Source organism: Camelus ferus, chromosome 9 (genome assembly GCF_009834535.1).
Source record: "Camelus ferus isolate YT-003-E chromosome 9, BCGSAC_Cfer_1.0, whole genome shotgun sequence".
Lineage (NCBI taxonomy): Eukaryota > Metazoa > Chordata > Mammalia > Artiodactyla > Camelidae > Camelus > Camelus ferus.
The window spans coordinates 59,141,198-59,165,429 of NC_045704.1; the positions used below are offsets into that span (position 1 = coordinate 59,141,198).

At 36.9% G+C, this 24,232-nt stretch overlaps 1 protein-coding gene across 6 annotated transcripts in view; it reads left to right on the forward strand.

Annotated features, from left to right (window-relative positions):
- GDAP2 (ganglioside induced differentiation associated protein 2) overlaps positions 1 to 24,232 on the forward strand; it is a 70,128-nt gene that overhangs the window by 1,229 nt on the left and 44,667 nt on the right. For 5 of the 6 annotated variants that reach the window (XR_004322594.1, XM_032486942.1, XM_032486943.1 and 2 more), the window contains exons 2-6: positions 6,680 to 6,923; positions 7,859 to 7,998; positions 16,333 to 16,486; positions 16,907 to 16,995; positions 21,130 to 21,206. Coding sequence is in view for 5 of the 6 variants with exons in the window: in XM_032486942.1 (XP_032342833.1) it covers positions 6,748 to 6,923; positions 7,859 to 7,998; positions 16,333 to 16,486; positions 16,907 to 16,995; positions 21,130 to 21,206 (636 nt within the window). In the remaining variant the exon portion in view is untranslated. Of the gene's footprint in view, positions 1 to 162; positions 288 to 6,679; positions 6,924 to 7,858; positions 7,999 to 16,332; positions 16,487 to 16,906; positions 16,996 to 21,129; positions 21,207 to 24,232 lie in introns of all 6 variants that reach the window. The other variant, XM_032486940.1, reaches the window with a different exon arrangement.

Below are 24,232 nucleotides of genomic sequence, written 5' to 3' on the forward strand. Positions count from 1 at the left end.
ATATATGAAAAATGTGTGTATATGAGGGGAAAATGTGTGCTTCAGTAGAAAACTTTAGATTCCATCTTGACAACACCCCTTGGATTATCTGAGTCTAAGGAATGTACATAGCTGTGTAAACTGTAGATAACTAATATTAATATTGAATAATTTTGTCCATAGACATGAAAATTCTGTTCTCTTAGAGGCTCCGTGGAAGTTTTGCCTCATGTCCATTTATTTCGACATTCCTGATTAATGTATATGATCTTGGGACTCCCTTTATCTACTATCTGGCTGATTCCTTTGTGAGTTAATTAAAATCTTAAACCATGTTCATTTTTGCATTTGAACGAGTCATGATTTTACCTTTTTAAGAAAAAATAATTTAACATTATTAAATAAGGGGAGGGATAAAGACAGATGGAAAAATAATTTTAATAAAAGTTGGTGTAAGAGCAACTGTGGTTGAGTGCTAAGATAATGCATCATCGAGTGTGTCTGTAGTTTCTTAAGTTTCAAATTGCTCAATGTATTAATATTATAACTGAAACATAGTAAAGTTATTTTAATATTGAAGGTGATACTACTAAGTCATCATTAGAGCATGTGCATGGGTGTTTTTGAATGATGGTGTTAAATGACCTGAGATATGACCTAGCTTAGAAATCTTTTTGTTATACTGTATTTATTGTTCACATATTTGACAGCTTCAGTTTTTCCATCTAAGAAGGTTTCTTAAAAAAAAAAAAGTCATTCTTTATTTGCATAGAGTGATTCTTAAGTATAATAGATTTGGTGTTGGGATAGGGATATTGTGCAGAAATATCTAATTTATCCTAAAGTTTTAAATATACAAATACAAAGACAAAGAATGGTGAACTGATAATTTATAGAAAAGCAGTGCTTAGAGCTGGTAATTAATGGAGGTCAGAAACATGGACCAACTCTCTTTATACTTTTATGCAGGCCTGTCTAATCAGTGTAAGCATTTTGAAGCACAAGTAGACAGATTTAAAGTTCTTATTTTTCTCTTTTAAATGATATCATTTTCTCTTTAGTCAGACAAAAATGATTTTATGGCTAAGGAAGTAGATCTGATCGATTCTGGATTCTTCTGTTTGTTCCATGTAAACTTTTGGATCCTGGGACGTAAATGCCTTGCTTCAGGAGACTTTTTTTACTAAGGTTTTGTGTTTGTTTATGAACCTGTTCAAAATACAAAACTGATCTATTGATCTGCAGTGGAAAGTCCTGCTTCTCTTTAATGTTATCCAAAATTCTGGCTGTAGCTTAGATTACTATTGCCTTCCCTCAGCTGAGCACTCTGCATTCTTTCCATCACTGGGATTCTTAATCTGAGTCTGGGAATCCTCTCAGATTTATTTCCAGATCTGTGCTTGTTTGAGCTCATGTGCTCACAGTTTGGGTAGTAAAAGAGTTTTTAGCTTTCATCTAATTCTCAGAGAGGTCTGTGACCCCAAGAATGCTAAGAACCACTGTTTCTTAAGGATCAGGAATCAGATTTTCCTGCTGAACTTGGCTTTGCTGCTCCATTTGCTTTATTGCCAAGGTGTTTGTGTTGGGGAAAAGGGAGATTTAAATCTCTTTTTGGTGAGAAAAAATACATTTCTTTAAGAGATGGAGCTGAAAAAGAATTCACCTTTCGTTCAGTGCCTTGGCACTTTCATATAATGCCATTAAACCTTGCCCTACAGTAATATCTCTCAATATTACTTGTTACTTGATTTAACATCCAGTTGTCTTGTGAGTCACAGTGACTTTTAAGATCTGGGCAGGAGATCCAACAAACTATACTGACAAGATATGATTAGAGATAAAGGAGAACCAGCAGAGTATGCTGTCCAAGAAGATAATAGAATTTCAGGGAGGGAGTAATCAATAGTAGATGCAGCTAAAATTTGATTACCTCCTGGCTAAGCAGTTTTAGTATTGTTATAGAGATGGAAGCAAAACTGCAGTGGGTTGAATAAACAGAGGAAAAGGAAGTAGAGCTGGCAAACAGATTACTCTTAAAAAGTTACATGGTGGAAAGAGGAGTTTAGTTGTTACTCTGAAAAAGAAATGGGATAGGAAAAAATTTTGAGAATAGGAGACAGGGGAAGGAGAGATCAAATGTGAAGGGAGCGTTGATGTTATTACATTCTCTTAGAGGAGAGCTAGTCAGGTGCAGTAAAATGATCAAATGAAGGTGAGTGGGCAGGCTTAAAAGGATGGTTTATACCCTAAAATCACTTAGAAGTTGGAATGATTGAGTGAAGATTGAGAAATTTTGATTTGGAGAGAAGTTAAGTTGAACTATGACTTCTCCTAGAGCATCAGGAAAAGAAGGGAGGCAGTGTGATGTGATGTAATGGAAATGGCATGGATTTTAATGCCGGCTGGTCTTCCATTTGGATCTCAAGTTACCACTTACTAGTTCTGTTGCCTTGAGCTGATAGCTGAACATCTTGGTCTTGGTGCCCTCCCTCACGGTGAAATAAGAGTCTTAATACCTACTTTGTGGGATTGCTGTAAGGGTTAGAAAGCACATTGGTAGCATATCTAATCCCCTGTGGCTCACTGTCCCTTCCACAGTGGCCCTATTTTGTTCCTTTAGTGTTTTAGGGTCTTTCCTACCTTAAGACACCTTGGTGTACCCTTTCTGCTGTCTGTAAAACTCTTTTGCTACTTTTGGTCTCAAGTCTCACTTTCAGGAAAGGACATTCCCTGCTTCTCCAGTCCCTGCTGCTTCTTCACTGTAGCACACTTATCATAGATTTGAACTATGTGTTTATTTCTGTGATTATGTTTCTGTGATTTTTGTGGGGCTGTTTCTTCCATTAGACAGGCTCAGCACTTAACAATGCTTGAATGAATGAATGCCTGGGACATAATAGGCAAACAAGCATTTATTACCTCACAGTTTCGACGGGTCAGGAATTCAAAACTTGCTTATTCATGGGGTTCTGGCTCAGGGTTTCTCGTGAGGTTGCAGTCAAGATGTCAGCTGGCGCTGGAGGATCCGGGGTGAGCGAGTCTCATGCCTGATAGCTGTTGCTGGTTGTTGGCAGGAACTCTCAATTTCTCCCCATAGGGGCCTTTCCGTGGGCTACTTGAGCGTCCCCAGTCGTGGGAGCTAACTTCCCCAGAACAAGCAGTCCAAGAGAGCACTGCAGAAGCCACAGCATCTTTTACAATCCATTGTTGGAAGTCACCCAGTGTGATTTCTGCAATGTCCAGTTGGGTACACAGACTAGCCTTATTCATTATGGGAGGCATTTACACAAGGGATTCATATCAGGAGGCAGGTTTCATTGAAGGACATCTTGGAGGATGTCTATCACAGATGCTCTGTGGAATAGCATAGAGAGTCGTCCGAAAATGACTCAAACAATTTCCCAATAGTGTTGACTGAGGGCCCAGCTCACATAGGAAAACATGCATTTGTTTTGACAGCAGGTAGGATAATTTCTGATTTTCTTTTTTCTAAAGACATAGGAGGGGAATCAGAAAACAGATGTTGGGTTGATCTAAGTGTTAGGGATTAATAAGTCATTACAAGGGTTGACACTGAAGTAAATAAGAGTGTATCTTAATTCAGCAATTTGTGTTTGGTTTATTAGAGAGTCTGACAGCGAGTGTTTTGGTCTTTGCAAAGTGAAGATGTATCTATCTCAGCACTGGTGTGACTTTCACATTGGGTCTGAGAAAGTTATAACACCTAACTTTTATTGTGCCATGTTTTGTGCCAGGTGTTCTGCTGTGCAATTTTAATACAGATTATCTCATTTAATCCTAACAATAACCCTAGGAGTGTATTACTTCTATTGTAGAAATAAGAAAACCCTAGCTTAGAGTCAAGGATAATATAACTATTAGGTGGTGGGTCCTAGACCCAGACTTAGGCCTTCTGATAACAGAACCCAAGTTTTTACTTTGTACTGCCTGCTTCTGCCTCACAGTGTAATTGCATGTGGAAATATTTACCTTAAAATGCTGAAGAAACTGGATTCAAAATTGTACATATTTTATGATTTTACCTATCACAGAAAAAGGAACTGTATCAAATCTTGAAAGTTTTTTCCCCCTCTTACTTTTTGGCATTTTTCAGATACTCTGTGAGTGTTCCGTAGAGTTAGAGAGAAAAGTTATTTTAAAGAAGTAATTTTGTCCTGAAATTTGACAGTTTGCAAAATGAAAACTGTTTTCAATGGAATTTTTTTGGTATTATGTTTAAGAAATTTCAGCATGAGTCATTGTTGCCAAAAATCTGTGGCTAATTTTTTGAAATTATGAATTTCTGCAGGATGTAATTCCATTGAGCTTGAAGCAGTTCAACCATGGAAAATTCGCGTAGTCTCCATGTGTCCTCTACTCAGCTTGTCCAGTTCTCGTCTGAGTACTTGTAAACAGATCAACAGAACTTGTGATTGCCTCCAGTTTCAAAGGCCAATTGGAGGGACTAAACACCAACTTCTAGATAAAATTGGTCTCTTTATTTCAAAATAATATCAAAGGAGTACTTAGTATCAAAGAATAATAATCTGGTATAATTTTATCATGGTGTAATCTACAAAGACTTTCTGAAATTGTTTGAAATGAGCACATTTCCTACCACACAGTGTTGGTACAAGGATGAAAATATTGTGTCAAATCCATGGTTCATTACAGTTAGCATCCTATGTCTCCATAAGAAACACCAAGAAATCAAGTGTAGAAGGATATGCTTGTTTTCCTTAACTCTGAACGGCAAACATTAGGATCACACAGAAAAACTTTTCAAGGAGTTCACACACCAGCTGTCATTCCCTGATCATCTGCTCTCATGTATGTTCATCGTTACCAACGACCTCCAACTTACCAAACCCACTAATCAGTTCTTAGTCCTGTTACTCAACCTTTCAGTAGCATTTAACCCTAGATGATCCTACCTGAGCATCCTGTCTTAAATTATTTTCTTCATGTGGCTTTTAGGCTGCCCAGACGTTCCTGCTCTTCCTTCCATTCTTATCAATCCTTCTCTGTCTCATTTTTTGACTTTCTCTCTTTCCAGCCTCTAAATTTTGCCCTAGGACTCAGCCCTTGGATCTCTTATACATTTGCATTTTCTCTCTTGGTGGTCTTGTCCAGTTCCCATAGCCTTAAATACCATCCATATGCTGAGACTTACAAATTTCTATCTTTAGCCTGACCTCTCCTCTGAGCTCTAGCATCAGGTAGCCAACTGTATGTTTGACATAAATACTTAGGGCATGTATTGGGCACTTCAAACCTAACACATGCAAAAACAAATGAGGGAAAAAGTGCTTTGGTTATTACTCCACACCACAACCTACTCCAGTCTTCCCCTTCCCTGTAAATAGCATTTCCATCTGTTCAGTTGCTCAAGCAGAAAGTCTATCTTTAATTCTGTTCTTTTCTTTCACCCATCGTGTTCATTTAGAAAATCTTGATGACCCTACCTTCAGAATTCATTTTGTTCCCTACCCATTTCTCACCGCCTTCATCACCATCTCACCTAGATTACTGCAATTGTTTTCTACTGGTCTCTGCTTTTATTCTTGCCCCTACTCAATTTCACTGTAGCTAGAGTAATCTTTGTATTATTAAGTCATGATCTTTATCAGGATCCTCTAATAGCTTCCCCTCATTTACATTAAGATCTGAAGAACTAGTCATGGCTTACAGACTGGATCATCTGGCCTTTCCCTCACTCACCAACCTCATTACCTGCTACTCATTACGTGGCTCATGCTACTCTAACGAAACCAACCTCCTCGCACTTCCTGGAATAGACCAAGTTCCTCCCTGCCCTTTTGGCCTTTGCTTTTGCTGTTTCCTCTGCCTGAACCACCCTCCAGAGCTTCATGTGACTTGCTCTCTCACTTTATTTAGCTCTCTACTCAGGTATTATCTTTTTCTCGTATCCCCAGTGACTGGAACAATACCTGACACATAATAGATGTTTACAAAGATTTACTGAATGAATGAATCTACCATTTTACTGAAACAGCTGTCTGACTTATTGGCAAATGAAGTATCCTTTTCTCATGTTAAATTTCTGATGAGCTCTCTGTAGTACTTGATGCTATGTGTCTTATCACCCTTCTCATGTCTCCGTTTCTGTACAACCAACCTCCTACCACATCAGTGTCTCTTACACTATGTTCTATAGGTTGTCAAAGCCTGTTAATTCTTTGTTTGTATATGGCGTCTCAAATCTGTGCCTTCTTCTCCATATGTTTCTCTATGTAGTTCAAACCTTTGTTATCTCATACTACCTGATTGCACTAACCTCCCTGCTTTTCACCCTCCATATTATCATCAGACTGAACTCTTTAAGTTGCACATATTATTTATCTTTGTATTTCCTGCAGCACCTAACACTCCCCCTCCAATAGCAGATTCTCAATGAATGTTTAATGAATAGTCCTGTATTTCTTGGTAGGCCATGTGATTGTGTACATGGATGTAACTCTTCGAAAAGAATTTGTGCTCAAATAATCCCCCTTTCTTCCTGTTTTAAAAAAGCTGTAGTACTTCGTTGTTGTATACTCGTTTTTTTAATGGACTATTTAAGTGACTACAATCACACAATGTACTGTTGGAGCAGTTCACAGTAGAGTTTTGTTTTTTGCTCTAATAGAAGTAATGTAGTATCTGTGCTTCTCTATTAAAATGATTATTTTCTCTTAAGCTGAAGTCTCCAGTGTGTATTGAATTGGTGAGGAATTTGGGGAAAAAACAAGCTGAAGTTCCTGTTCCATGGATCCGTTGGGTGCACCTTCCCAGTTTGTGGATGTGGATACGCTACCAAGCTGGGGCAACTCGTGTGAAGATCAGTTAAATGCTTCTGATTCTGCAGCTGAAACATATCAGGAAGAGACTCTTAGATCACCTTTTCTTTATAATAAGGATATCAATGGAAAAGTGGTTCTTTGGTAATTCTTTGTTTAAATCATGTCATATGATAATGCTTTCTCATAATTTCTTCTAAATTCTTTCTTTTATAATTTATTCTAAACTTTTTTTGTAAACCCTAGCATTATTGAACTATTCCTTCGCATTTACATAATAAAGCTTTATGAAGGTATAATTGACAAACAATAAACTGCACATATTTAAAGTGTACAGTTTGGTAAATTTTGACATGTTTACACCCATGAACCCATCACCAGAATCAAGATAGTGGATATATTTATCACCCCAAAAGTTTTTGTGTGTCCCTTTGTAATCCCTCTCTCCTGCCCCTCCCTTCCTCCACATCCCCAAGCACCTGTTGACTTTTCTGTCACTGTAGGTTAGTTTGCATTTTCTGGAGTTTTATATAAATGGGATCATGTACTCTTTTTAGTCTGGCTTCTTTCATTCAGCATAATTATTTGAAAGTTCATCTATGTTGTTGCATGTATTAGGAGTAGTAAATTTCTTTTTTAAGAAAAGGATTTATTGAGATATAATTCATATACCACACAATTCTCCAGTTTAAATTGTACAAGTCAGTGGTTTTTAGCATATTCACAAAGTTGTGTAACCATCGCTATGGTCAGTTTTACACTTTCATCAACCCAAGTCCTGTACCCGTCAGCTGTCACTCCCCACCTCACACCCATCTTTTATGAAAGAAGCAAAGGAATGATATGATGATTTTGTGAGTTTCAGGGTTAGAGCACTTGCGTTCAAGATCCATCTGAGAGGCCATATTAGTCTTTCTGAATAAGGAACAACTTTTTTTTAGTATTGCTTAAGCTTGTGAGCTAGCAAACCAATATTGTGCAGGGAGTGAAGATGGAATGTTTTGGAAGAGTTCAAAACTAGCTTTCTTGCCTCCCTCCTCTTCCTCACACTTGCTCTGATTTACTTACTGTTTTCTCAGGAAAGGAGATGTGGCGTTGCTGAACTGTACAGCTATTGTGAATACCAGCAATGAAAGTCTTACAGATAAGAATCCCGTGTCAGACAGTATCTTCATGCTTGCAGGGCCTGATTTGAAGGAGGACCTACAGAAACTTAGAGGTGAGTGAATTTTTTTAGGTATGTTGTTGCTTAGGAAACGTTTATTTTGATGTTTGAAGAAGTATGTTGGCATTTAAGTGAGAAAACTAAGCAGATGTAGCTATTTTGTTGTTTAAACTAAATTAAAACAGCCTTTGAAAAGCCCACAAAGTGTTAGAAGCTGAACACTGAGACTTTACTCAGCAAAACTCCTCTATCGTGCCCCTGGATTTTAACATAGCAATCATCATAGTCAGGTAGAACTTTGGTAGCATTTTCTTGGCTGTATATTGTCTTGCACTGATAAGCCTTATAAAACAACTATTCTTTGTCTAAACTGAAACATTTTTATTGTGCTTTGATATTGATAGAGAATTTTTTGTATACCCCCTGGACATAGAGTGTTGTACTTCTGAAACTGACTTATTGACAAAACCAAAGTGCATTGTAAGAGCAAACACATTCTGGGTTTGCATTGTGCTTGCTGCTTTTTTTTTTTTTAACCAGGGCATTCTTCTTTTGGGAATATTTATTTGAAATTGGAGACAGGAGGAGTTCTGTTTGTTCAGAATCTTGTTTACCTCATTTGCATTCATTTTCTTAAATTACCAGCCTGGCAACCTTTTGTTATCGTTATTTGGGTGTGAAGGGAATATTGTGAAATTCAATCATCCTGTTTTATAAAAAGTATTTATGAAATACAGCAGTTTTTCTTAAAATGTAATTAGCAAATCCCACCTATATAAAATTCATTTCTCAGAACTTCCACCATTTAACACTGATAGTTGGTTTTTAACCTAGAAAGATATTAGAATTTGAACAGGAATATTTATAATGCTGACTCCATGAAAGAAGGGACAGACAGAGAAGAACTGTATTTTCTGATCCAGAAACTGAACTTTGACTGTGATGGCAAAAGTGGGAAGAAGCCCTCAATAAAAACACGATGCCGTGAAGAACATGTGGAAATTAGAAAATGTATTAGAGATAATACTAGGAAGTTCTTGGATAAAAGTAACAGAGAAACTGGTCCAGAAAAATTCCTAATGGCTTCTGTGTGTGTGTTTGCGTGTATTCTCACTTATACTTTAGAGCCGTACTTATGGATTTAAAAAAGAAAATAATAAAAATTTACGCATACAAAATAAAAACTCAATTTTTAACGGCAAATATTTGAGAGTCTCCAGGCTGGAGCTCATATGATAACTCTGTCCTTTACTAACTTAAGTGTGACTTAAGACCAGTTACTTCACCTCTGAGCCTGAGTTTCCGTATCTCTGAAATGAGGATGGTGGTAATAGTTCCTACCTCATTTGCTGACACATAACAGGAACTCAGTGAGTATTTGGAGATGGAAAAAATTGATATCGTGAAGACTAAATTCAACAATGGACGTTAAGTGCTAGGCATTTCCTCAGAGTTCAATGTTATTGCTGGTGCTAGCTAGCTGCGGGCCTCAGTTTTGTTGTTTAATGAATCAGTGTCAGCCTGAAGAGAAAATATTAATGATGCACTGAAGAGCTGAATACTTAATTCTATCCGCTTGATTACATTTTTAATAGCAGCTTAATAAATGATTATGAAGTATGACTTACCAAAATTGTAAAAAGCTGGGAGGAGTAACAGGACACATTGGATGATAGAATAAAGATTTTTAATATCTGAACTGACTGGAAGTATGAGCCAAAAAGTGAAAAAGTTGTCAGGGATAAATATAAAGTCTTGCAGTAAGTTTAAAACATTAATTACCCAAATTCAGGATGGGGAAGCCCAGTTTGACAACTCTGCTTATGTAAGAAAGTATTTGCTATCTCCATAAAATGGTATTGTCGCCTACTCCATTTTTCATGCAAAAAACTGTAGGGTTAACACTTCCCTCTTCCTTATCCCCGACACAAAGTCTGTCATCATTCCCTCAATGTATCTTGAATCTCCGTATCACCATTGCCTCCAACCTAGGCTGTGTGCTGTCAGCCCCTGCCTGGACTACAGCCATTGCCTCCCTCCTGACTAGTCTCCCTACATCCATTCTTTTCTTATATCTATTTTCCACACACAGTAAGCATTTGCTTTTTAAATTATAAACCCCTTCTTATTGCTCCCCTACTTCAAACCATTTAGTGGACTCCCATTACACCTACAATAAAGTTGTAACTCCTTAAACTGAGTCTGCAGGTGTTTTGCCTTCCTCACGTACTTAAACCAAAGTGACCTCTCATTGCCTTGTCATCCCGCTTCTTTTTAGTTTTGTATGTGCTGTTATATTTCCAGTTCTCAACTCTTACTCTTAAGTCTTTGCTTACATCTCTTGCTCAAAATACTGTTTCCTTTTATTTCAGAATTGAGCAGTCTCCCTGTGGTATATGCTTCCAGCCTGTAGTACTTCTCTTTTGTGCTCTTAACACAATTATAATGTCGTTAATTTTTTATGTAATGATTATTATGTCCCCATTAAACTTTGAACTCCATGAGGACAGGAACTATGTGTCTTATTGGCCTCCATGTGCCCAGTACCAAGATCAGTGAAGGCTTCCTTTTAGTAGCTGATAAATGAATGACTAGAAGTTCCCTGGGATTTTAATTGACTAGACTCAGGGTGATAATGCATTATTTTTACTGGAAATACTAATGGTATCAAATTGCATCTTTACATAGCATCACAAATGAGGTTTTTTTTTTTTAATCAGCTTAAAACATTTTACAGGTCTAACAGTTTATTTTATGTAAGCCTTGTGGTAACCCCAAAGGAAAAACCTATTATAGATATACAAAAGATAAAGAGAAAGAAATTAAAGCATATCAGTAATAAATAAATAAATAAATAAAAAATAAAGTAGGACAGGAGGATAGGAATAAAGGATGAAGGACTAAAAAAACACTCAGAAAACAGTTTAACAAAATGGCATTGGTAAAACCTTACCTATCAATTATTATTTTAAATGCAAAGGACTAAATTCTCCTATTAAAGGGCACAGAGTGGCTGAAAGATAAAAAAAGAAAAAGAAAAAAACCCGAGATCCAACAGTATGCTGCTTATAAGAGAATCACTTTAACTTTAATGACACGTATAGGCTGAAGGTGAAGGGATAAAAGAAGATATTCCATGAAAATGGGAGCCAGAAGAAAGTAGAAGTGGCTATAATTACATTAGATAAAATAGACTTGCAGTCAGGATTGGTCACAAGAGATGGAGGTCACTATGTGGCAGTAAAGGGGCCAATTTGTCAAGAGGCTATAACAATTGTAAATATATATACATCCAACATGGGAGCACCTAAGTATTTAAGGCAATTATTAATAGAACTGAATGGAGAAATAGACAAAATGCAGTAATAGTTAGGGACCTCAGTACCCCACTTTAAACATTAGATAGATCATTCAGACGGAAAATTAAGGAAATAGCAGGCCTGAGTAACGCTGTAGTCCAAATGAACTCACAGAATATTCCACCCAACAGCACCAGAATATACATACAGTTTTCTCAGGCATACTTGGAACGTTCTCCCGGATAAATCATGTATTGGTCCACAAGGAAAATCTTACCAAATTTTAGAAGACTGAAATAATATCAGATATCTTTTCTGATCACAGTGGTGTGAAACTAAAAATCAGTAACAGAGAAAGTGAAAATACTTACAAATATGTGGAAATTAAACAACATGCTCCTGAACAACCATTGAGTCAAGGAAGTAATCAAAAGGGAAATCAGAAATTATCTTGAGACAAATGTAAAGAAAGATACAACATGCCAAAACTTATGGGATGCAAAAAAAAAAAATTCTAAGAGAAATTTATAGCTGTAAATACCTACATTAAGAGAAAAGAAAGATCTCAAACAATCTAATTTTTAAACTTCAATGAATTAGAAAAAAGAGCAGTGTAAGCCTATAGTTAGCAGAGGGAAGGAAATAACAAAGGTTAGAGCAAAAATAAAAGAAACAGAGACTAGAAAGACAATTAGAAAAAAGTGACAAAAATATTCTAAATGAAAGTGGAGATATTACAGCTAACACTGTAGAAAGACAAAGGATTGTAAGAGACTACTGTGAACAATTATATCCAACATATTGGATGACCTAGAAGAAATAGATAACTTCCAGCAAAGATGCAACCTACTAAACCTATTCAAGACTGAATCATGAAGAAACAGAAAGTCTGAACAGAACAAAGGAGTAAGGAGATTGAATCAGCAGTCAAAAACCTCCCAACAGAGCTAAGCCCAGGATCTGATGGCTTCCTTGGTGAATTCTGCATACATATAGAGAAGAATTAATACCAGTTCTTCTCAAACTCTGTCAAGAAATTGAAGAGGAGTGAACATTTCCAAACTAATTTTACAAGGCCAGCATAATCCTGGTACCAAAGCCAGATAAGGACACTACAAGAAAAGAAAAATATAGGCCTATATCCCTGATGAATGTAGATGCAAAAATTCTCAACAGAGTAGTAGCAAACCAAATTCAACAGCACATTAAAGGGATCACACACCGTGATCAGGTGGGATTTATCATTGGGATGTAAGGAGCTCAACATATGCATCAATAAATATGATAAACTACATTAATAGAATGAAGAATGAAAATTATATAATCCTCTCAATAGGTGTAGAAAAAGCATTTGACAAAATTCAACCCATTTTTCACAGTAAAAACTCAATATATTCGGTACAGATGGAACATACTTCAACATCGCTAGAGCAGTTAGGCAAGAAAATGAAATAAAATCCATCCAAATCAGAAAAGTAAAATTCTTAGTTTGCAGATGATTGATCTTACATAGAAAAAAATGTCTTTGAAGACGCCATCAAAAATCTGTTAGAACTAATCAACAAATCTGGTAAAGTTGCAGGATACAAAATCAACGTGCAAAAATCAGTTGCATTTCTATACAGTAACAGTGAACTACCTGAAAATGAAATTATGGAAACAACTCCATTTATAATAGTATCAAAAAAAATAAAATTCTTAGTAATAAATTTAATAAGGAGATAAAAGATCTGTACACTGAAAACCGTAAAACATTAATGAAAGAAATTGAAGAAGACATAAGACATAAATAAATGGAAAGGTACCCTATGTTCACTGATAGAAAGAATAGTGTTAAAATATCCATGCTATTCAAAGCCAACGATCGATTGAATGGAATCCCTATTGAAATTCCAGGGGTATTTTCACAGAAATAGATAAAACAGTCCTGAAATTTATGTGGGACTACAGAAGGTCCCAGATAGCCAAAGCAAATGGAGAAAGAAGAGCACAGCTAGAAGCAACACTCTTCCTGATTTCTAACTATACTACAAAGCTATAATGAAATAATACAGTGCTGGTGTGAAAACAGACACTTAGACAGATGGAATGAATTAAGAGCCCAGAAATAAACCCCTGCATATTCGGTCAGCAAATTGACAAGGGGGCCAAGAATACTCAGTGGGGAAAGGATTATCTTTTCAGCAAATGGTGTTGAAAAAACTGGATAGCCACATGGAGAAAAATGAAATTGCACCACCATCTTTTTCTTCTTTTTTTTTTTATGGGGGAGGTTTTTGGAGTAGGGTGACTCCTGTCTTATACCACTCACAGAAGTTAATTTGAAATGCATTGAAGATTTAAACATAAGACACGAAACTGTAAAACTCCTAGAAGAAAAAACTCCCAGGGAGAAAGCTCCTTGAAATTGGTCCCAGCAATGATTTTTTTTTTTTTTTTGGATTTGACATGAAAAGCACAAGTAACAAAAGCAAAAATAAATAAGTGAGACTACATCAAACTAAAAAGCTTCTGTATAGCAGAAAAATCAACAGAAAGGAGGCATCTTACAGAATTAGAGAAAATATTTGCAAACTGTATATTTTCAAATATATCAGATATAAGGAGTTAATATCTGAAACATATAAGTGAACTCATACAACTTAAAGCAAAATGACTAATAATCTGGTGGGAAAATGGACAAAGGACCCAAATAGACATTTTTCCAAATAAGGCATACAGATGGCCAACAGGTACGTAATAAGATGCCCAATACTAATCATCAGGGAAATACAAATAAAAACTATAATGAAATATCACCTCACACCTGTTAGAATGGTTATTATTAAAAAGATGAGATTACATGCTGACAAAGATGAGGAGAAAAGGGAACCTTTGTGCACTTATGGTAAGAATGTAAATTGGGATAGCCATTATGGAAAACAGTATGGAAGTTCTTCAGAAATTTTGAAATTGAACTACTGTATGATCCAGAAGTTCCGCTTCTGGGTACGTATCCAAAAGAAATGAAATCATTATCTCAAAGAGATATCTGCACCCCAGCATTATTCACAATAGCCAAGACATGGGGACAACCCAAGTGTCTATTGACAGATGAATCAATAAAGAAAATGTAGGCTATTAAACTCACACACTTAAATACTGGGTAATATAGAACGTTCAAGCAGCAAAACTGCATATTATATATATATATATATATATATATATATATATATATATATATAAATATAAATACATAATGTATATAATATGTGCACACATGTATTTTATACACACACACCACCACTACCACCACCATCAACAACACGTTTTAATAGGATAGGAGTACCTACACGTTTTTTGCTTGCTCTGTTCTCTTACAAATAGTACTCTTTTTGCTATAATATTAAAACAGCTTTTGTGTTTTCTACTATGGATGTTAGAATTTGGAGAGAAATAAGTGAAATTGGGAAGCCCTAACTAATTTTTGATACTCAGGTATTCAGATTATCATTGCAGCAGTGCTCCTTAGCAAAGGTTGTAGCCAGAGATAAAAGACATGGTGGACAGAGTTATGGCTGCAGTGAACTTATTCCATGAATTTGTATTTATTTTACTGGGATTCAGAGTACTTTCAGGACTGTGTCTTAAATGTTTACAGTGATGCCAGGATTTGAGCTTTAGGTTAGAAAAAATCTAGGTTGGCTTGAACAAGTGAAAGATTGGAAAGCAATGTAGCAGTATTTAAGCAATATAGCAGAACATTGCGTGACTCCAGCCTCCAGAGTTCTGCGCTTTTATTAACAATTATTAAAAGAAAGGTGTGATTCCAAAAACCATGGTGTCCAGAATGCTTAAAATTCTGTTCTCTTTCTGACCTTTGTCCTGGGACATGTTCAGGAGTGATTCCGCAAACTGACTGCCAAATACATGTTTGCTTGCTTGCTTTGTTTCACGCCTCCCCCCTCCCCTGCCCGCCCCACTGTGAGTGGCTTTCCTCACTTCCTGGTGATTCTTGAGTGTCAGCTGTGATCAGGAGGGAGGAACTGAGAAGCTACTGGGAAGTTTTGTGTGCGTGGACACGGGTTATTACTTGGTGAATCTTGAGGCAGATGATGAGTAGGGATCTTGTTTTGATGGAGGAACATCCCTTATTTATCAGAATCTGTAGGTCCTTTGGTTTGAGCCTCTTAGTTTCCTAGAGAGGAATCTTCCAGGGGTATAAGCATGGATGTCTGTTTTGGAAGCCAGTTAGGAGCAGAGAGCTAGAACTATTACTGTTGAGTGTAGTACCTTAACTAAATCCCTTCTTTTCAGCTGTGCTTGGGGTTCTGGAGTCCAGAAACTCTCTAGTTCAGCATCTCCCAAGAATAAACCTTCCTGTGGCTGTGGTGGTAAAGAAGTCAGCACCTTGCTGTGCTGGCTCGGGGCAGGGTGGCTGCAGATTTGAGTGTTTTTATGCAAACTTTTAACTCACCCTCCTCTTTTTAGTCCCACTTCACATCACAGCCTTTAGAAGTTCTTAGGACCTCCAATTTCTGAGCCTTTTTATTGTTCTGCAGTAATAATGACAACAACAATAATAGCTAATGCATATATGCACTTTGCATATATTAACGCGTTAATCCTGTGAAGTAAGCACCGCTGCAGTCCCCGTTATGTAGGGAATTGAGTCATGGCGAGGCCAAGCACTGGCCCAGAGTGTCATAGCAGGAACAGAGTGGACTCAGGATTTGAAGCAGAGCAGTCTCTCTTCAATCCAACACTGCCTTTCAGAACAGACTAGCTTGCTTCATAACGGTTACCCCATTTCTGCAAACAGTTAGGTTTCTCTGCTTTGCTAAGTCAGTTATTTCTAGTCCACTGACTGTTCGAAATTCTGATGATGCTTCCCTGCTTCACGTTCTCTCCCGTGCTCTTCGTCTCTGTTTTTATACCTATTGCATTGCTTCATTGTCATTTTGGGATCAGAGATAAATGTTGGTGTTCAATCCATATTTTTAACTGAGATTTCTCAGAGTTCTTATACTTTCTCAGTTTCATGCATTGTTTTGTTGAGTTTTTTTTTTCCCGACACCTCCACAACTTATATATTCTCTGTTGTCCCCAGGTTGCCGGACAGGTGAAGCAAAATTGACGAAAGGATTCAACCTGGCTGCCCGGTTCATCATTCACACAGTGGGGCCTAAGTACAAGAGCCGCTATCGCACGGCCGCCGAGAGCTCCCTGTACAGCTGCTACAGAAACGTCCTTCAGCTGGCAAAGTACGGCTGGAGCGTCTCCTAGGCCCAGCGTGCCACTTGTGCCGAAAGGCCCTGGTTTTAAAAGGAAGCCTAGCTATAAAAGTCAAATTTTGAGAGGTTTAGATAATTTAGGAGGACCCTGAAGATAGAATTAATTGTCTTCTCAAACTTGGCAGAACAAAAGGAATGGTTTTGGGTGACTTGAGAATTGAACCTGTTTCCATTTTACCCAATTCCCATTTTACTCAAGAGTATATTTCCCCCACATGGTGCAGTTAAATTAGATATTAATATAATTATTAGATAGTACAATTGGGTTAATTATTCTAGTAGATTTGTTGTTGAAGGGACAGGGAAGGAGCAGTTAAGGTACATTTTTTTAATTAGTTATGTATTATAAATATTTTTAGTGTAATTTTTGTGTTTTCTGTTTGATTGCAGAGAGCAGTCAATGTCTTCTGTTGGATTCTGTGTCATCAATTCTGCAAAACGAGGTTATCCTTTAGAGGATGCCACACACATAGCACTTCGTAAGTAGTTTTGGAGGTACTGTACATAAATTGACATAGCACTTCGTTAGTAGGATTGGGGATGCTGTCCATAATGAGTTTTAAAAAGTTTTTTTTTTATCACTAGTTAGTTATAGCCAATGAAGATTTGTTGATTAGCTGATCATAGCACCCTGGAGGGAAGTTTGTATTGACAGGTTGTAGAATTCTTGGTTTACTTTCTAAGGTGATAGTTTTATCCATCTGAATGAAGGCTTAGAAGATCTGACTGTTGATGCAAAGGCTGAATGAGACCATCTCATTTGGGAGGGAAACTATACTAGATGATATTTAAGACCCTTTCTGTCTCTAGAATTTAAAGATGAAGTCTTATATCCACCAAAACTTTTTAAAGATGTTTGAATGTGTGAAATTATTATTATATAGTGTAGATTTAGGGTGAGGTCATGTTCAGTCTTAAATAGTCTTATTTAATAATTGGCTATGTTAAAAGATCCCTGTTGCTCAAGGATTTTGTAGTAAATTTATGTGTTTTATAGTTTACAGTTTATATAGATTATATTTACACCAAGATTCTTAAGAAACAGATCTTACCTTTTCATCTTTGTATTTCCAATGCTTCCATGTGACAAGAATGCTTTACATACGGTACTTGCTCAAGAAATATGTATTTTAAAAAGGAATAAAGAAATTACACTTTATTTCTTCAATAACCCTGTGTTTTAGTTAGTATGGTGTCATTTTACAAATAAAGAGGCTCAGAAATGTATCACATTCTCAGGGTGATGCAGACTGGGAACATATATCCAGGCCTCTGACTCCCAAGCCTTGTAACCTGTCTATTAGACTAGATAATTCACTGTGCTTGAGTTAGAACTCCTTCGGTAGGAAGCTGCTGTTATAGCTAGTCTGTGTGTGTTCTAATGGTGCCTTATCAAAGCAAATTCCTGCCTTTATCTAGTTCTTCCTGGCAAGGCTTTTGGCAGGGCTCAACTTTCTCTGGTTTCACCTCGCCTGTGCGCTGTCATCTCATAGCTTGAGCTAAACCTTCTTTGGATTAGAATTTAAAGAGGCAGAATCATTTTGTAGAAAAGTCTCTGGAAAGGGAGTCAGGAAGACTGGTTTTTGGTCCCAGTTTTACCAGTCTAACTCTAGTTCTGTGGCCCCAGATAAATCACTTGATAAAGTACCATAGAGATGTTAGCTTTGAGCAGGAATTATAGTAACAGCAGATAAAGATCAAAAGTAGGTATAAGGGACTTTGATGAGACAATTTCTAGCAATTTAATTAGCACAAAGGAAATGTATGGCTTAAAGATGAGCACGTTAACTTGTATTTTATAAGACCTGTTTGACTTATTACACTGTAAAGCTAATAACAAAACTATAACATCTCATTAAAAAATACACACACGAAAACACGCATAGACAGTTGTGCCCTTTGCTCACATACTTTCTGACCATCTGGGAAATAAATTACTTGTATGCTTTTGTAGCATATATGGGCCAAGAACAAGTCTAATGATGTGGCTCTAAGTCCTTAGTTCCAAAGCTTTCTTATGTATTAAACTATATTTTTGACATTTTTTTCATTTAAAACATAAGTAGTATTTTCTTAAGCAATATATCAAGACCATTTATCTTTTTTTCTTAGTTCATGTGCAGTTCAGTTCTTCACCAGAAGAAGCCTAAACAAACATCTACATTGAAATAAATTTATCAGGTTATTTATTCATGCCGCAAAACTTTGAGTGACTACTAAGTAATTAGGCCTTGTGCCGTATAGAAGAGGATACAGTGGTGAGAAAAAAGACAACAGGATTGTTGTTGTGTTTCCAGGTTGGGAATTTTAACATCCCAGATGTCATTCTCTCAAGTTAAAGAGTTTTTACTAAAAGTGAGGTGCAGATGAAACTTTGGAAGGAGCAGTGTGGACTGAGCTGGGAGTTAGTCCTAAAACCTTGTAGCTGTAGTATCACTTCTTTTTTTCTTCATTTCGCAACATTGCTTTTCTGAATGAACTCTTGCTGCAGAGAGAATTCAATCTGGTTATCATTTGGCATCATATTTTGTCTTCCAGAGGAAATCCCACAGTTACATCCTGAGGAACTATTATGTGTGAACATTAAAACTTCGTGTCAGAGTAAATAGGATAGAAGAAAATCTTGTTTTGAAATTTTATTTTTTAAAAATGATTAAAGCAGAATAGAGGGGGAAATGAAAAATAAATTTGTCACCTAACAAAGAGAGAATCATGAAGATGTGTTCAGTCCTTCAACAAATAGGTCACCTCTGTTAGGTCCTTGAGATAACAGTAGTGAACAAGGCAGGCAATATGTCGATAACTAGAGACATAAAATGTTCATTTAGTTACTAGTTACTTTGAATGATTGCTTGCCATATTCCTAAGGTGTGCTAGGACCTGGTAGTGTTAATGTTAAGCTTCCTTGGCCTTCAGAAAGCTCCGTCTAGCTATAAAGTGCTATGAGAAGTTCACAAATGGAGGGCTATTCCAAAGATTGTAGGAGGAGCACAGGGGAGGATGGAGTTCTACTCAGAGGAGACGGCTTTTGACTGGGTCTTGAAAAATGAGTAGGAGTTCACTAAGAGAGGGTCATGGTAGATGAATAGTATTCTAGATAAAGGTAACCGTGCCGGCAGAGGTAGGGTAGTACAAAAGTAAGGGCCATGTTCTCAGTACGGTGAAGAAGCCAATGGCTAAAGCGTAAGATGTGTGGGAGGAAAATTAGAAATAGGAGTAAGAGGCAGAGGTGGAGGGGTGGTTAGTTGCCAGAGTGTGGAGAGCCGTGCTAGGGACTTTGAGTCTTAACCGATAAGCAGTGCAGAGCCATCAAAAAAGTGTTCAGTAAGGAGGGTGACATAAGATAACTCAGGCATCAGTGAGTATGTGGGCTTGGAAAAGAGAAATGAGAGTAGTTGAGAACGTATTGCCAAAGTCTTTGTAAGCAGTGAGCACCTGGGAGCAGCAGAAACACAGAAGCAATGGCTCTTAGAACTATCAGCAATAGAATTTAAAGGGCATGATAACCCATTGTAAATGCAGGATAAAGGAAGAAGTGAAGGAAGTATCAAAAAATTCAGGTTTCTAGTTTAGGTGAGTGGTTGGATGTTGCTATGTAACTGAAAGAAGGAATACAGGTAAAGGAGCAGGTGTCGGGGGGAAGATGGCAGTCAGGTTTGGACGTGTTGAGTTTGAGGTCTGGGTTATCTGGGCAGATTTGCCCAGTAGGCAGTAAGGGATTCAGTTATTTTGTTCAGAAAAGAGAATATAAAGATTAGGGAGCCATTGGCATTTGGTGTAGTACCTAACCATCAAATTAGTGAGCTCCAGAGGAAAAAGAATATAAATTATAAATATGAATAAACACATGTGTGTATGTGTGTGTATTTATATATATATATTATGTATATATACACATATATATTATATATATATATATATAAAATTTTAAATGTGGGGGCAACATTTTTAGAAGGTGGGTCTTGGGCATTTTAGAACTAAAGCTAGAGAGATCTCTAGTAAGTTAAGGACTGAGAAAAGGCCACTAGGTCTCATTGTTAGGAAGCTGATAGAGAAAGAATTAGGATAAAATAGAAATTAAGAAAAAATAATTCAGTTTTGGTTTGATGGGATCTTGACAGGGATAAAGGGCTGAGTAGGACATCTAATACTGTAACTGAATGAATGGAAAGACACTTGTGCTAGATCATTCTGGTCAGAGAGAGACCCCAGAGAATAAGAAGAGTATACTGAATAAAGGAGAATTGTCTGGAGTCATCATCTTCTTTGGCCAGGCACAGTTTACTGGCAGTAAAGCAGTAAATAAAATAAAGCTCTTGCTGTTGTGGAGCTTTCATTCTAATGGATGGTGCCGGGAGGGCAAAGGGGATGTACAATAAACAGGAAAATCCACAAAACATCTAGAATAGTTGCTCTGTAGGAGAGCAGAGGAGGGGAAGGCTTTTAACTGGGGTAGTCTGGGCAGGCTTTACTGATAAGGTATCATTGGGCACAGACCTGAACGAAATGAGGAGTGATCCATTAAAAAAAATAAAACTTTCGAGAGTTTGATTTTTCTACACACACAAGTAATTTCTTATTTATTGAATAATCTTTCTATTGTTTTCCTTTAGGCACTGTAAGGAGATTCCTTGAAATTCATGGGGAGACTATTGAAAAAGTAGTATTTGCTGTCTCTGAACTTGAAGAGGTATTTTGCTGGTTATCTTGCATTGTTTAAATCTTATTTTAACTTCTAAGTGTTCGCCTTTGGGTCTTCATTATCTATTAACTGAATTGCCAGCAGGCAAATCCTAATTATCTATGTTTGTATTTGGCAGTGGGGTTTACCGTCATTTGTTGAAAAAGACTATATTAGAGACTAAAGACAGATTTTCCAAGGGAGGAGCAAATGACAGTAGTCATACAAGCATAAACACAGGCGTACAAGTAAGGAATAGCATAAAGAGTGTAGTGCACTGCATAAAATTTAAGGCTAGGAGTGGCAAAAATGAAAATTAGGCAGGACCACTCAAGTCCTGGTGCCTTGTGCTATGGAACTTAGACTTTATCAGTTATGCAGTGGGGAAACATAGAAGATCTTTAAGCAGGCAAATGATGTAGTCTGATTTCTACATTAGCTGTGTGGAGGGTGATTGCAAAGGAGAAAGACTGGTGACTCAGAGAGATGATCGGGGGTTCTAGTTCTCCAAGTGAGAAATGATCAGGCCTGAATAAGGGCACTAGTGGTGTTGAAATTTCACAGAATATTTAGTAAGTAAGTTCAGCTGGAGTTGGAAGTCATAAATATGGAGGGGAAAAGAAGGCGGCTAAGGATGACTTCTAGGTTTCTGGCTTGTGTGACTGAATAATGGTGCCACGAGTGAGATAGCAAGTAGAAAGGGGGAAAAGTTGTAGGGGAGAGAGGATGAAGACAAGTTCTCTTTTGAACATGTTGAATCATAGGGGAGCAGTGAATTCAGCAGATCAGCAGGCCATTGTTCATATCAGTCGAAAGCTGAGGAGTGAAGTGTGGGCTAGAGATTTGGCCATTGTAGTGGAATAGGATAGCAGGTAAGATACCAAGATAAGATATCCTGCTCTCAGGGATTTGCAGGCTAATAGTTAGGTAGCCAGATAAACAAAGACCACCCTGTGGTGAGTGCTGTGCTGGGAGAGTACATCACAGTGCTGTGGCAGTACATCAGGGCTCCTGACCCAGACCCAGGGGACCAGAGGAAAATTCTTCACTCTCAGTATACCTGAAAAAAGTTGTCATCAACGTTTATCATCCAGGCCCAACAGACTTTTTAAAAAAATCATTTATGAATAATTTATTGAAGGATAAAAGGATAATGAAAAACAAGCTTAGAAGTATTTCAGTAAGAATTTAAACATAACAAACCTCTTTGTATTATGTAAATTTTGTTGCACAAACATCAAAAAAGATGAAAGAGTACTGTCACATCTTTTTAGTAAAATAATAGGTCCAGGTTCTTATTGCAAAATTCTGTAATAAGTCCTTCCTGTGGTGACTAATTCAGAAGGTCGTATTTCCACTTTGTCCTTAGAAATATATTGTTGAGGGGAGGGTAGACCACGGGCTTAGTGTTCACGAGGTCCTGGGTTCAACCCCCAGTACCTTCTTTAAAAATAAATAAGTAAGTAAATAAGCAAACAAACAAACCTAATTACCTCCCCTCCAAAAAAATTATCTAGGATATTGTCATCTGAAGACTCAGTGTCTGAAATTTCACTTTATATGATCAGTCTTACTTCATCATTAGTAAAGTGGTGCCGTCTTTCTCTTTATATTCATTTTTGATTCCTTAATAATTCTGAAATGTCATCTTTGTTCAGTTGTATTCTCTTTGCTATTTTGGGCTGAAAATGAAAAATTCTGATTTCTCAAATCTTTCCAATGAGAGTTAAAAACAGGCTGCACATAAAAATAGAGATGCAACAGTTTTTAATAAAATATTAGCAAACTGAATTCAGCAACATGTAAAAGGATTATATGACATCACCAAGTGGAATTTATCCTAGGAATGTAAGATTGGTTCAACATACCAAAAGCAAATCAATATAATGCACCATATTGATAGAATGAATGATAAAACCACATGATCATCTCATTAGATGCAGAAACATTGGGCAAAAGCCAGCATCCTTTCATGATAAAAACACTCAGCAAACCAGGTACAGAAGGGAACCTCCTCAACCTGATAAAGAGCATGTATGGAAAACCCATAACTAACATTATACTTAATGGTGAAATGCTGAAATCTGTCTGCTTAAACTCAGAAACAAGACAAGGGTGTTCACTCTCACCAATTCTATTCAGTATTTTACTGGAGGTAAAACTGTCTCTATTCACAGGTACAAGATCTTGTATATAAAAAATCCTGCATTAGAAATTGACACAACATTGTAAACTGACTATACTTCAATAAAAATATACATATACAAAAAAAAGTCGTAAGAAGTCCACAAAAAAACTATTAGAACTAATAGAGTTCAGCAGCATTACAGGATGTAAGATCAGTATAAAAAATAGTGTTTCTACACACTAGCAAAGGATAATCTGATAATGAAATTAAGAAAATAGGTGCCTTTACAGTAGCATCAAAAAGAATCAAATATTTAAGACTAAACCAAAGAAGTATAAGGCTTATACACTGAAAACTACGAAATATCTTTGAAAGAAAATTTAAAAGACCTCAATAAAGAGAAAGATACTCTTTTTTTGGCTTGGAAGACTTAATGTTGTTAAGATAACAGTATTTCCCAAATATTTCTACAGATTCAGCAAAATTCCTGTCAAAATCCCAACTGACATTTTGATAGAAATTGACAGGTTGAATCCAAATTTCTCATGGATATGCAAGGGACCCAGTATGGTCAAAACAACCTGGAAAAAAAAAAGGAAAATCAGAGGATTTATACTTGACCTATTTTGAAACTTACTCGAAGTACAGCAATGAAGACTGTTTTTGCTGGCATGAGAATAAACATATGGATCAATGTGATAGAATTTTTGACAAGGCTGCCAAGACAATTCAATGGAGAAAGAGTGGTCTTATCAACGAATGGTATTGGAGCAACTGGATATCCCCACGCAGAAGAATGAAGTTGAACTCTTCAACCATGTAAAAGAAATAAGCTCATAGTTGATCTAGGACCTAAGTGTAAGAGCTAAAGCTACAAAACTGTTAGAAGAAAACATAGGTATAAATC